Source organism: Schistocerca serialis, chromosome 8, assembly GCF_023864345.2.
Source record: "Schistocerca serialis cubense isolate TAMUIC-IGC-003099 chromosome 8, iqSchSeri2.2, whole genome shotgun sequence".
Taxonomy (NCBI): Eukaryota; Metazoa; Arthropoda; class Insecta; order Orthoptera; family Acrididae; genus Schistocerca; species Schistocerca serialis.
In genome coordinates, this window is record NC_064645.1 from 9,930,647 (window position 1) to 9,944,611 (window position 13,965).

A 13,965-nucleotide genomic window follows, 5' to 3' on the forward strand; every position below is an offset into this window, starting at 1 on the left:
CCTCAAACCTGCTGAAATGTGGTTCTGGAGGAGAAGTACAAGAACTAGCTGCATTGACAGAAAAATTAAAGGAAATAGGAGAGAAGAAAGAACCACTGAAAGTTATAGGCCAGGGCAAAGCAAAATACACTGGACACTTAACTGGAGACGATAATCTTTTAAAAAAATTTCTGAAGGCAAGATCATAGGTAAGAAAACAAGGGGATGACTGAGAACATCCTACTTGAACAATATGATAAATGAATGGGATTTTCTTCACACATGGAAATGAAGACAACTGCTGGAGAGAGGAAGCTGTGGCTGCAGAGACAAGGTTTAACCTTTTGGAAGAGTAAGGACAAACTAATACAAAATATGATTCTGCATGGCAGCTACATATGGAATAAATGACAACTTCTTGTGTGCATTCATCAAGTCACTTACCCCAGTAGGTGTCTTATCTACTAAAAGTAAAGGTCACTGTTGTGCTTTCAATAGATGTGAACTGCACCCTGAAAATGGTATGTCTAGTTTGCAGTTGTACAGAAGCTTTTTATTTTGCAAAATGGTTCAAATGGCTCTAAGCACTATGGGACTTAACATCTGAGGTCATCAGTCCCCCAGACTTACAACTACTTAAACCTAACTAACCTAAGGACATCCCTGCCTGAGGCCGTAGCAGCAGCACAGTTCCGGACTGAAGTGCCTAGAACCGCTTGACCACAGTGGTCAGCTTTTATTTTGCAAAGAAATTTGTGATAATAAGATGAACTGATGCTGGTACTTGCTACTGAAACCAGTAGTACTTAGACACAACAAAAGTGTGACTATAGAATTAAGAATAATTTTTCAAAACAGCACCACAATAGAGGATACTTATTTTAAACTAAAGACACAAAAGAAAAAAAGAGAAACTGTAAAGATCTTGAGTTTCATAAGACTCTCTTGGGAGGAAAATATAAGATACCAATTACAAATTATTTGTTTCAGTTCCTTTAGAATAATTTCCTGTTTCACAGGTGCCCTGAAGAAAATAAAAGATCTTGAAAGTGTCTTAATGACAACCGATGGCCTCATATTGACAATAATTGGTAAACTTGCAAGGCATACTTTTTTATGTTGTATAAACTATGAAACTGTTAGCATCGTCAGCTAAAATTTACTTCTTCTGTCTCAATATACCTTCCTTCACTTACAGCTGCAGTGTGGAGACAGGGGTGAAGGTGGGAGTGGGGATGGGGGCGAGGGTGAGGGCGTACTGCTTTAAAATGGTGATTCTTGTATTGATATTCTTAACAACAGATTTATATCTTTTGCTTATGAAAGTCTGCATGCGATGACAGCTGCACTAGTAATACCTTCACAGGTTCGTATTCAAGTTGCAAGGCTAGATCTATGCCAGCCATGACACGCTCCCAGCCTTTCCTCCTCGTGATCAGGTTGTAGCGTTGGAGCTGCAGGGTGTTCTAAGTTGATGTTCAGACCGTCAAGCCCTGCCCTCTGCAAGGCAACCAGCTGTCTTGTCAACATGAGGCCATCGGTTGTCATTAAGACACTTTCGAGATCTTTTATTTTCTTCAAGGCACCTGTGAAACAGCAAATTATTCTAAAGAAACTGAAACAAATAATTTGTAACATTGCTGCTGCATATGAAACAAAACTCCAGTTGATAAATTGAAAATACAAATTCCTTAAAAGTTAACTGTACATATGCCCTAATACGTAGAGATAAGAAGGGTTAATAACCTGAATTGGAGAATGCAAGTTAAGATAGCAATGAAAAAATAATTAGAGGCATAAGATCACCTACTGCAACAGGAAAATGGGAATCAATATGAACCATTACCCAGCTACTGTCAACTGATTCCATGTCTCCATGCACACTGTATAAACCACTGGGGGTTTGTCCGACAAAGTACATTGTTGTACCACACATTATGGTTTTTCCCCATTCAATGCTCATGTGGAGTGTGGGAAGAATGATTCTTTAAATGGTTCTGTGCATGCTGTAATTAATCTTGCCTTCATGGTCCCTATAGGAGTGATACATATGTGGTTATTGTATAATCCCTAAATACCTCGCTTAATACAGGTTCCTGAAATTTCATAAGTTGGGTTTTGTCATATATTTGGCGTCTATCTTCACTTGTCTGGCATTTCCAATTTTTAGTAGCTTCTTGATGCTCTCCCAAGCATCAAATAAATCTATGATCAATCATGCTACACTATTTTGTATACATTCAATGTCTGCCATTAGCCTTATTTGTTATGGGTCATACTTAAGCAATATTCTAGAATGGGCCACACAAGTATTTTGTAAGCAATGTCCTCTATAGACTGATTGCATTTTCCAGTATCTTACCAATGAATTGAAGTCTGCATTCTGCTTTGCCTACAAGTGAGTCTATGTCACCATTTCATTTCATCCAGATATTTGTATGAGTTGACCAATTAAAACTGTGATTATTTGATAATGTAGTCATAAAATACTGTCTTTTTTTTGTTTTGTGATGCGCTCCAATTTACATTTCTGAAAACTTAAACTCAGTTGCCTATCTTTGGACCAAATTGAAATGTTATAATCTGACTCAAATTTGTGCAGATTTTTTTCAGGCAATAATTCATTATAGACAACTCTATCATCCAGGAAAAGTATGAGGTTCCTTATAATATCGTCTTCCAGAACATTAAGATACAACATTAATGTAATGGTATAAATTACTATAACTGTATAAATAAGTTTATAAGTGTGTAAAATACATTGAACTATTTGTTACAACAAAACATTGTACTGGTATACTCAGCAAGATGTTAAATCAGCAGATAGCTACATTTTATGTTCAACATTTTGTGTACAGCATATATGCTGGAAAGGATTTATACCCAAATTAAATAAATCTGAAGAAATGGTAGTGTGTGTCTGGAAAAAAATTCCATAAAAACTCATACAGTCCAATTTGCTATTATGTCACTGTTACTGAAATATAATACAAAGTAACTGAATTCGATGAACATTCTCAGAGTGCAATATGCCTCAGAGTGAAATGCACAGCAATGTCAACATTATTTTTCAAGGCTATGTTTGTGAAAATGGATGAAAGCAAACCACACATTTTGTTCTCAATCTGTGGAAGCATTATGCACTGTGAAACACTGTACTGCTGTTCTACATAAAAGCTGTCTCATTGCCAACATCTTTCCCCTGCTGGCTGTTCTACACTTCTCATCACTGATTCAACACATTGTAAGATATTTTATGCTGTATGACACCACAGTCCAGTCTGGTTAGGACAGCATAAAAATAATATATGAATTTCAGTATTGAAACTGGAACAGCAGAACAGCTCTCATCAAACTGGATATCAAATCGAGGTTGGATTACAGCTGTGGGTACATCATTTCATGCTACTCAACTGTATGTCATATGTCAGAGTTCTTCAACTGTAGTGGCTGGCGACTGGTGGCTGGCGACTGGTGGCATACCCATCTCTTGGCATCCTGTGAACAGACGTTCTCCACAGGTGACAGATTTGAAGAAAATGCTGGATACTGCAACAGTGGAACACTCTCTGTATCGAGGTAGCTCAGTACAGCTCAGGTGATGTGTAGTCTTGCATTATCCTGTTAAAAGATAACATCATGGAGCCCTTGAAAATAGGGCACAGCGATAGGCCTTAACAAAACACAAATGCAATGGCTGCTGTCCAAATTACTGGCTATGTGAACCAGAGGTTGTGACATGTATCCAGTTGCACCACATACCATCACATCACATGCTGGACCCGCATGTGAATGACAGGTACAATCTGGCCAGGTCTGTTGGCATCAGAGCCTCCACACACAAGTACATCAATTGTGATGATGTTGCAGAACCGAGACTCATCTGATACGATGACACAGTGCCATTCCTGATTCTGGCATTGTTGTCAGTTGCACCACTGTCAGTTCAACTCTCTCTAGAGCTGCATTAAGGGCTTGACAGTCTGTGCTGCTCCAGATGCCATCACATTGTCTGTGTGGATACTTGTCTCACTGTATACAAGCCCACTTCCTGACTAAATGTACACAACTTCACTGCAGGATCATGTACGCATGAGCGAACACTTGTCTGCCCTCTCAAGTGATAGTTGGGTGGCACTACTGAGGCCCTGCAAGGCATTTAGCATGGCCCTCCTGAACCTAAAAATTCTATGTTCGCACAAAATGAGATTCTGAGCAATGCAAGCAGCAATATAGTGAAACAATAAACCAGAGTCTCACCAGACCATGAGCCTGCCACTGCCAAATCTGGAATGCTGATAAACATTTCTCCTTCTTCCATTACGCTTAACACGGTCTTCGTGTAAACAACCAACACTGAAATAGAATTTCTGAATGAAAAACCTGTTTTCTTGCATACAGAATATGCATGGGAGTGCTGAAAAGTAATGCCTCTGAATTTTTTATTCTGTTCTCAATATCGGTCGAGGCATGACACATCACGCATATTACTTGGTCAACTTTCCCACTTCACTGACTCGTGGCACACCCCCTCCCGCAAACAGATGGAGTCGCAATAGGCAGCCCACTCTGACCAGAGATTGTGAATATGTTTACGGTGCACTTCGAGGAAGAGGCCCTGATGTCATCCAAATGGAAATCCATCTTCATCTTTTCTTCTTCTTCTTCTTCTGTTATGTGGATAACACACTTGTCATCTGGCCTCATGTAAGAGACAAACTTCTTGACTTCTTTGTACATCTGAACTCCACACACCACAAAATCAAATTCACTATGGAGACCAAAGAAGATGGAAGACTACCATTCCTGGACATCATAGTCAGGAGAATAACGGACAGCACCCTGTGCCATAGCGTGTATCTGACTCTAAAAAACACATAAACGCAGTTCTCCCTATGGCACTGTGAATAATTTCAATAACAAAAACTGAGATGAATGTTGCAGCGTACATTTAATTTCCACTTTGGCTTTGCATTCAAGACCAGGTTGGAAGTATCTGTGAATTTCAATACTCTGTAGAAGAGCTCAATCATTTGAAAATAACTTTCAGACCTTGTGGCTATTCTAACAGATATACATAGGGCACTACATTCTAAAATATTTGCATCTTTCAGTGAAAAACAAGCAACTAGAGGAAAAGTTCTCTTGCCACTTGTAAAAACAGTTGCAGATCACGACCTCCGAGTGCTATAAAGAAAAGGTATTGATGCAGTGCTTAAACCAAACTGAAGACGACAACTGCAGCCATACTCAAGCAAATTGCTATGCAGTAGTTTCAGTGAATTTGACAATGATGTGGCTGCTTTCATGGTGGCCCAGTCATATTGTGGGGTAGCGAATGCCAGAGACAGGGCTGGAATTGTAGGTGACAGATGGGTTTTTGGCAAAGCCTTGTATCAATACCTCCTTAATTATTGAGCTGAAAAACTGTAAAAAACATTCAAACAGTAAAATAACACAAAAAAAATCCTATTTCTGCAGGTATTGTGCCTTCTGTTTCTTTTTCATTACAAAAACATATTGATTCAAGTTTATAAAGTCACAACTATGTCACTGTCACTTGTGTAACACACATTCTGGAACATGTTCCAGGAATGTCATGAAACAGATAGCTTTAAATACTTACTCTAGCTCATCTTTCAAGACTTGCATGCCAAAAATAACACCATCTATCCAATCTGTTTTTATTTCACTTTCATGTAAAGATTTCTCCACAAAGGATATCATCTGCCATGTAGGCAGTGCAAGAGAAAATTCCACACTCACATTTGGGTAATCAAGTGGATTCTGTGTCTTGTCAGAACCAAGTACAATCAACCCAATTTCATCTTTACCACTGGTAAATATCTGGAAACATATTAAATGGTAAAAATATGTTTTGTTTATAACAAGTTGTATACCAATAAAAACATCACACACAGGTACTCTTTATAAAATTATTTAATTCGATAGATAAAAAATCTACTCACCAAGCAATGGCAGAACACACACATAAAAGACTGTTGTGATAGGCAAGCGTTTGGAGCCAGTGACTCCTTCTTCAGGCTGAAGTGTTGCAGGGGAAGCAAGAAGGGTGAAGGAAAAGGACTGGAGAGGTCTAAAAAAAGGGGTAGATTTTGGTAAAGTTACCCATAAACATGGGTCATGGGTGACTTACCTTACAGGATGAGAAGGAGAGACTAATTGTTGGGGACTGCATCGGGCAAGATTCGGAAACCTGAGAGCTTAAAGGTGGAAGACAGGGTAATATGCAAGACAGAGATTACTACTAAAACTGTACATGAGTTAATAAGAGTGAGAAGCTAAGTGTATTGTATGCAACAGCTGTGGGAGGGGGCAGTGAAAACAGACGGGAAAGACAATGAAAGATGTAGAAACCTAAAACGGAGTGAAGCAAAGAGTAATTACAGTGAAGAAAACCTGAGACAGGAGAAATTAACTTAAATTAAGGTGAGGTGGGTGGTGAGAACCAAGGACACATTTTAGTGCTAGTTCCCACCGGCGGAGTTCTGAGAAACTGGTGTCTGGCGGAAGAATACAGGTGGCATGTGTGGTGAAACAAGTGCCGAGGTCACGTATGCCATGTTGTAGAGCATGCTCTGCAACAGGATATTGCGAGTTCCCAGTATATACACTATGCCTATGCCCATTTATCCTAACTGATAATTTGGTGGTAGTCATGCAGATGTAGAAAGCTGAAAAGTGGTTACATAATTGCTGGTATATGACATGTGTCGTTTCTATTTCTCGCCTGATCCACAGTTCTGTGTGACTTTCCCAAAATCTACACCTTTTCCTGGAACTCTCCAGGCCTTTTCCTTTACCCTTCTTCCTTCCCCTTCAATGCTTCTGTCTGGAAGAACCACTGTCTTTTATGTGTATGTTCTGCTGCCGCTTGGTGAGTAGATTTTTTATCTATTCAATTAAATAATTTTATCAATAATTTATTGTTTTTGTTGTTATAGTTACTCTTTATAACCTACTTAAAATACATCACGTACCCTCCTCTCCACAATTCTTCGAACACATAGTTTTGCCTTTTGTAAAAAATCACTGCGTTTCTGTATAACATACTTGGAGTCAAAGTGTCCAACATCTATGGCAATTATAAACAGATGAAAGAAAGTCATTGTATTTATTGGCAGTATTATGCAATCAAATATTTTGAAAGAGTTCCAGTGGTATAAATTTACAATATCTTACAAATAAATATATACGTTTATTCTTTAAATCAATTCTTAGCAATAACATAATAGTATAAATTGCAGAATCAATATAGCCAATTTTAATGTAATGACTGCAATACCAATACAAAATAACAGCGGTAAGTTATTACAAATGAGAGGGAGAGAGAGAGAGAGAGAGAGAGAGAGAGAGAGAGAGAGAGAAGCATTTAGACAATGCTTCATTACAGTGTGAAACTTATTAGAATTAAAATGAAGCCATAGTGAATTATTACATTCCAAAAATAATAATTATTTTGTTCTTTCACCACAAAATAATACATTCATTAGGCAATATATACTTTTAATTTCAGAAATTTTTACAACAGCTCTGAACTTCACTGCTTCGATGAATTTATTACATGTGTCAATGAATGAGGGTTGATAACATTGCTTTAGTCATTCAATTGTTCATCATGTGATATTCGCAATGTTCTTAATAATTTCTTATGTAAAGTTCTATCATCAAAAAGATAATCTACGTAAGTTTTAAAAGTCGCGAATCTTTAAACAACAACTTGAAAAAGGGTATATCAGTATTTTGTATACATTCTAGCATTGCTAGATTTACTTTTAAATTTTAAAGTATATGAGCAGATTGAGCGACTTTCCATCCAGAAAATTTGCTGTTGGCAAGACCTCACTACAAAGAAAAATGGTCTCTCCGGAGTCAAATGCTAAAAAATTCATAAAGTAAGTTATACAAACAGGTATTAAGCAATGGGGATAAATATCGATCTGCTTGATGAGAAAAAAAGTAGGTAGATGAAAGAGTAAATTGGGTGCAAGGATTGAACATAAACTCACCCAAATTGCTAAGGTTTTTTAAAAAAAAAAAAAAAAAAAAAAAAAAACAGAGGGTCACTCTCCTCAAGAATTGAGAACTGCCCCCCCCCCCCCCCCCCCACCGTTTCATTTACAGGATTGCTTTCACTTTTCAGATGAGACCATGTCCACCATATGTGAAGGAAATAGCCAATATGTAAAGAGAATTACAGATAAAGAGTTTTCTAGAATGAGATTTTCACTCTGCAGCATAGTGTGCACTGATATGAAACTTCCTGGCAGATTAAAACTGTGTGCTGGACCAAGACTCAAACTTGGTGATCTTAACCCCAGACCTGTGTTGCCGTTTTGGGAGGTAGATCTCGTATCTGGAAAGAGGAGATGACAGTTAGGGTACTGTGGGTGCGCAACTGCCATCAATTTTTGATGGTTCAGAACCCACAATAGTGGAACTGCTGCCTAGTCCAAAGGCACCTGTTACCAGTCTTACCCCACAATAGGATATCGAATCCAGACGTAATGTCGAAGCTGATGAAAAGTCATATGAGAGATTCCTATAATCTAGGTGTGACTGCACCAATGCTGCATACAGCCATATCAAAGTAGAGTGGACCACACCGTGGTCGGTGTCGCTGAGGCACAGAAGAGCATTCAGGTGCGACCTACATGTCTGCTTTAGTTGACAAAGACGGGGAAGCCATGTCAACTAGGCATCAAAGACCAGTCCTAAAAAACACAATGACAGAAATGCATAACGTAGGTCATGGCAGCCAAAAAATGGATGCTGTGAGTGAAAGCCCAGGATTGTGCTTGGTGTATTGTTCCCTGCATTCTGCCTCCAGCAATAGCCGTCGTGGATGAACAGAGAAGATGGGGACACCATATGTCATGCAGCTGCCGCCAGATCATTGATAGTCACAAAAAGGAGAGTGACACTCAAAACAGAACCTTGTGCAAGCCCCTTCTCCTGCAGGGGGGGATGCTACAGGAGGCACCAACCTGTACCCAAAAAGTGTGACATGGAAAAAAGTTCTGGATAAAAATCAGGAGTGGGCCATGGAGGCCCCACTCCTTTAAGGTGGCAAGGACGTTATGGCACCATATGGTATCATAAGATATATACGCAGGTCAATGAAAACTGCAACAAGGAACTGATGCTGAGCAAAAGCTGTTCAGATAGCACACTTCAAGTGGACTAAATTATCTTCAGAAGAGCGCCCTTGGCGAAAAGCACCCTGGATCGAAGCCAACAGATCCGGGGATTCAAGGACACAATACAGCCTTCGACTAACCATATGTTCAAGTAACTTGCAGGACACTGAGTAAACAATCTGGACGACAGCTGTCCATTTGAAGAGGCAATTTATCTGATTTCAAAATTGGAATAACGGCATTTTCTCGCTACTGGGAAGAGGATTCTGCATTGCACCAGGGATGGTTAAAGAAAGGCCAGGTACACTGACGGAAAAATTTGCAACACCAAAAAATAATTAATGTAGAGTAATGAAATACCAGGAATATATTTGTTGAGACAACGTATGTAAAGTGATTAACGTTGCAGGATCAGAGATCAATGTGAGTGTGAGATAAGCCACTGCAAATTTAAATGTAAATGCTGGTACACTGTTGTACATGTGTCATGTGTGAGTTTGTGGGATGAAGTTCCATGCCTGTTGCACTTGGTTGACCAATTTAAGGACAGTTAATGATGTTTGTGGATGGGTTGAAGCTGTCATCAGATGATGTCCAATATGTGCTCGATTGGAGGTAGAGCTGGTTATCGAGCAAGCCAAGGCAATATGTTGACACACTATAGCATGTTGGCTTACAACAGCAGTATGTGAGCAAGTGTTATCCTGTAGGAAAACACCTCTTGGAATGCTGTTTGTGAATGGCAGCACAACAGGTCAAATAACCAGACGGACATACAAATTTGCAGTCAGCGTTCGTGGGATTCATACAGACAGTTTTGTCAGTGGAAAAGCGAAAGCCATTGTTGATGCTCCAGGAGTAAAGACAATCAAGACATTGCTGGTGATGCCACTAAGTGAGACAGTTTCATAGAGAACTGCAATAGAAGGCAAAATCGTCAAAAAAAAGGGAGCCGGAGATGCCCAGTGGGAGACAGGCCATTATAGGGTTAATGGCGATAGCAAAGAGAATGACACTCAGAATGGAACCCTGAGACACACCATTTTCCTGGATAAAGGTGTCTGACAAGGCAGACCCTTCATGCACCTTGAAAACTCGGTCTTTTAAAAATGTCTGAAGGAAACAGGGTAGGTGGCCACGGAAGCCCCACATGTGAAGAGTATGGAGGGTACTAGCTCTCTAGCAGGTGTCATAGGCCTTCTCCAAATCATAAAACACAGCGACAATCTGGGATTTCTGCAGAAAACCATTCATGACATGGGTGGGCAAAATAATGAGACGGTCCACTGCAGAATGCCGTGTTGAAAGCCACACTGTGCATTCATCAAAAATTGTGAGACTCGAGCCACCATATCATCCGGGCATGAATCATATGTCCCATCACCTTGTGAACACACTGGTAAGAGAGATGGAGTGGTAGCTAGAAGGAAGAGTGTGTGTGTGTGAGTGTTTTTGTGTGTGTGTGTGTGTGTGTGTGTGTGTGTGTGTGTGTGTGTGTGTCAGAGAGAGAGAGAGAGAGAGAGAGAGAGAGAGAGAGAGAGAGAGAGAGAGAGAAAGAGAGCTAATTTCGGCAAGAGCTGAATTTCCATCAAAAACTGAGTTGAAGTCTGCTGTTGTGGTCTTCATCCAACTACTGGTTTGGTGCATCTCACCAGCCTATTCCAGCCTTTCTAAGCCTCTTCAGCTCTGCATAGTATTTCAACCTAAATCCACTTAGAATGGTGAACCACCATTCAGAGAATAACTTTTTAACAACACAGTTTGACTTCTGTAAAGGCTTCTATACTGAGAATCCAACATAATATCTCACAAATTCAATTCCAGTAGAATTAAATAGTGGAAATTATCCCCTCTGTCATCTTGCCAAAGCCTTTGACTGTTTAGATTAAAAAATTCTGTGAGGGGAAGCTAAAATAGTATGGCATTAAAAGTCTTCCCCTTGCATGCATTGAGTTGTACTTTAACTACAGAAAATGGAAGGTCACATTAACAAATGATAAGACAGGAATAAGATTAAACTCAAAAAGGGAGAACATAAAATATGGTGTGGCACACAGTGTTTGCTGCCAAGTCCACAAAAATGATTTACTTGGGGCACTGGAGGTCTTTGGAAAAACTCTACTGTTTTGCAGTGTCACAAACTTATTGATGCAAGATCTAAACTCATCCATACCAGAAACATCCAGGAGAATAACAGAACAGGCGTGTACTGATCAACAGGTACCAGCTTATTGCCTAAAAACTTGTATTGTGCAGTTCTAAAGAAATAAAAGTGACCTACAGATAAGAACACCAAAAGTAGGGATAAATGGGCGATTAGGCTCCTGTGTTCTAAGTGCCTGGGTATGCAGATACCACTCACGTGTGAGACCAGCATGTGAGTCAGTTAACCGAGAAGCTCAGTTCTGCCCAATTTGTGCTTAGAAATCTCTTACTGAATTAAACTGGACAAAGGATTGCTAACACACTTTCACTCAGTTTACTCATATGGCATAATCTTCTGAGGTACTTCAGCTAAGCGGAAAAAAATATTTATTCTACATCTTGAAAAAGCTTCTTCAGGGACCCATGGATTCTCACACTTACATGCCTATAGAAGTTATATTCCCTAATGGTATTTGTGATTAATAACAAGATTTAGTTTAAGATGAACTCAGCAATTCAGAACTGCAATACTAGAAGCAAAAATAATTTCCATATTTAAAAACCTAAAATCAGGGTTGCTACAAGTTTCTCCAAGTGAAATTCCCTGATATTTCTCTGATTCCACAGACACATTTTAGAATTTTTCCCCAACAAATTTTGAGGTCTCAAGGGGAGGTAAAGACATAAGTCGACAAAAGAATGTAAGGGCTTTGTATTTCTCCCCCATTTTGTTTTAGGGCACAAAAACAACTAGGGTCATATGTGTCCATGCCAAAACTGTGAAACACAAAGATGAAGAGAGGAGTTAAAAATGATTACATGTCAACGTTTAATGACAGAAGAGAGGACAGCTACAATCAGGGATGTGGAGAAAGGTCTATGAAGTACGCAATAGGGAAATGGAGGCCCAGAACTAAAAGTTAAGTGGCCTTCACCATATTGCTACAACTGATAAAAAGTAAAATACGGTCGGCAGCCCACGCTTTGTTCACTAAAACGGCCAATATCTCAGATGGCAAACCCAAACGGGAACGTAAACGGTAAAAAAAAAGGGCATCCCCTCAGGAAAGAGCAGACAGTTAAAAGTTGGGTGCAATGTACACAAAGTAGTGGGGGAGCACCACTTAACAAATAGTGATGGCTAAAAAGGCAGTGCCCATTATGCAACCTAGTTAAAATGACCTCCTCACCGCAGGAGGACTGAGAGGATGTTGTCCAAGCCACTGGAAGGGGCTTAATAACCCAGAGCTTATTCCTATGAATGGAGGACCAGTGGCGATGCCAAAGTGACACCACCTCCTGACAGAAAGCAACAACAGATCATCAGAGGGAATGCAAGAATTATTGGGCTGAAGTATGAGGAATGCAGCTTTGGCAGCAGTGTCAGCAACCTCTTGGACTGATATGACCTGGAACCGACGTAATCATCACAGTGGCTCCATAAAAAGTGAGCAAGTGGAAGCTTTCCTGGAACCGGTGCACTAAGGGATGGACAGTCTACAGTGCACAGAGGCTTTGAAGGATGCCGAGAGAGTCTGAGCAGTGACACAGTTGAAAAGAGTATGTCACCAGATGTACTCCATGATCTGATACAGGGTGAAGAGCTCTGCTGTAAATACTGAGCAATGTGCAGGAAGTCAGTACCAAAAAATGTTGGTTGACGTTGAAGGCACACCCGACACCATGGTCAGTCCAAGAGCCATCAATGTACACAAAGATACTGTTGCGAAAATCCATGCATAGGTCGTGAAACCGAAGGCAATTGAGCGAGCCTGGTGCAGTGTCTTTAGAAAGTGAATGAAGGTCAAGGTGAAGATGGGCTGCCGCACGAAGCCAAGATGGTGAAGGGTTCACACCCATCAAAAAAGCTGCAGGTAGCATGAAGTGGGAGGACCAAGATAGTTTTGTATAAAGCAGGAGCCTCAAGAATTTTGTAGTTTCAATGAATGGAAGAGCAACAGGCCCAAGATGTAAAAATGGTGGAAGAAAACAGCTGTGCTGCCAGAAATTCATACAAATGTTTTTGTCAGTAGAAAAACGAAAGCCACTGTCGATGCTTCATGAGTAAAGATGATCGAGACATTGCTGAAGACACCACTCAATGAGACAGGTTCATGAAGAGCAGCAGTAGATAGCAAAATTGTCAACAAAAAGAGAGCCAGAGATGCCTGGCAGGAGACGGGCCATTGTAGGGTTAATGGCGACAGCAAAGACAACGACACTCAGGACAGAACCCTGAGGTACACCATTCTCCTGGATAAAGGTGTCCGAGGAGGCAGACCCCATACGTACTTCGAAAACTCATCTCTTAAAAATTCCTCAAGGAGATGGGGCAGTTGGCCCCATGTGTAGAGAGTACAAACGATACTAGTCCTCCAACAAATGTCATAGGCTTTCTCCAAATTGAAAAGCACAGCCAGTCTGGGATTTCCACAGAAAACCATTCATGACATGGGTAAACAAAGTGGGTGATAGCCAGAAGGAAGTTGTTTGTCCTTACCGGGCTTAGGTGTGGGTATGACAGTGGCTTCACGACAGTAGCTGGAAAACATGCCCTCTGCCCAGGTCCGGTTGTACGTATTAAGCAAAAAGTGCTTGCCCACAAGAGAAAGGTGCTGCAACATTTGAAAGTTAACAGTGTCTGGTCCAGGGTGGAGGATTGAGATGAAGTGAGAAAGTG

At 40.3% G+C, this 13,965-nt stretch overlaps 1 protein-coding gene across 1 annotated transcript in view; it reads left to right on the top strand.

Annotated features, from left to right (window-relative positions):
* Positions 1–1,214: 1,214 nt before the first annotated feature.
* LOC126416521 (piggyBac transposable element-derived protein 4-like) overlaps positions 1,215–13,965 on the top strand; it is a 42,951-nt gene continuing 30,200 nt past the window's right edge. The window contains exon 1 of the mRNA XM_050084266.1: positions 1,215–1,226. Coding sequence (XP_049940223.1) covers positions 1,215–1,226 — 12 coding nt within the window. The remainder of the gene's footprint in view (positions 1,227–13,965) is intronic.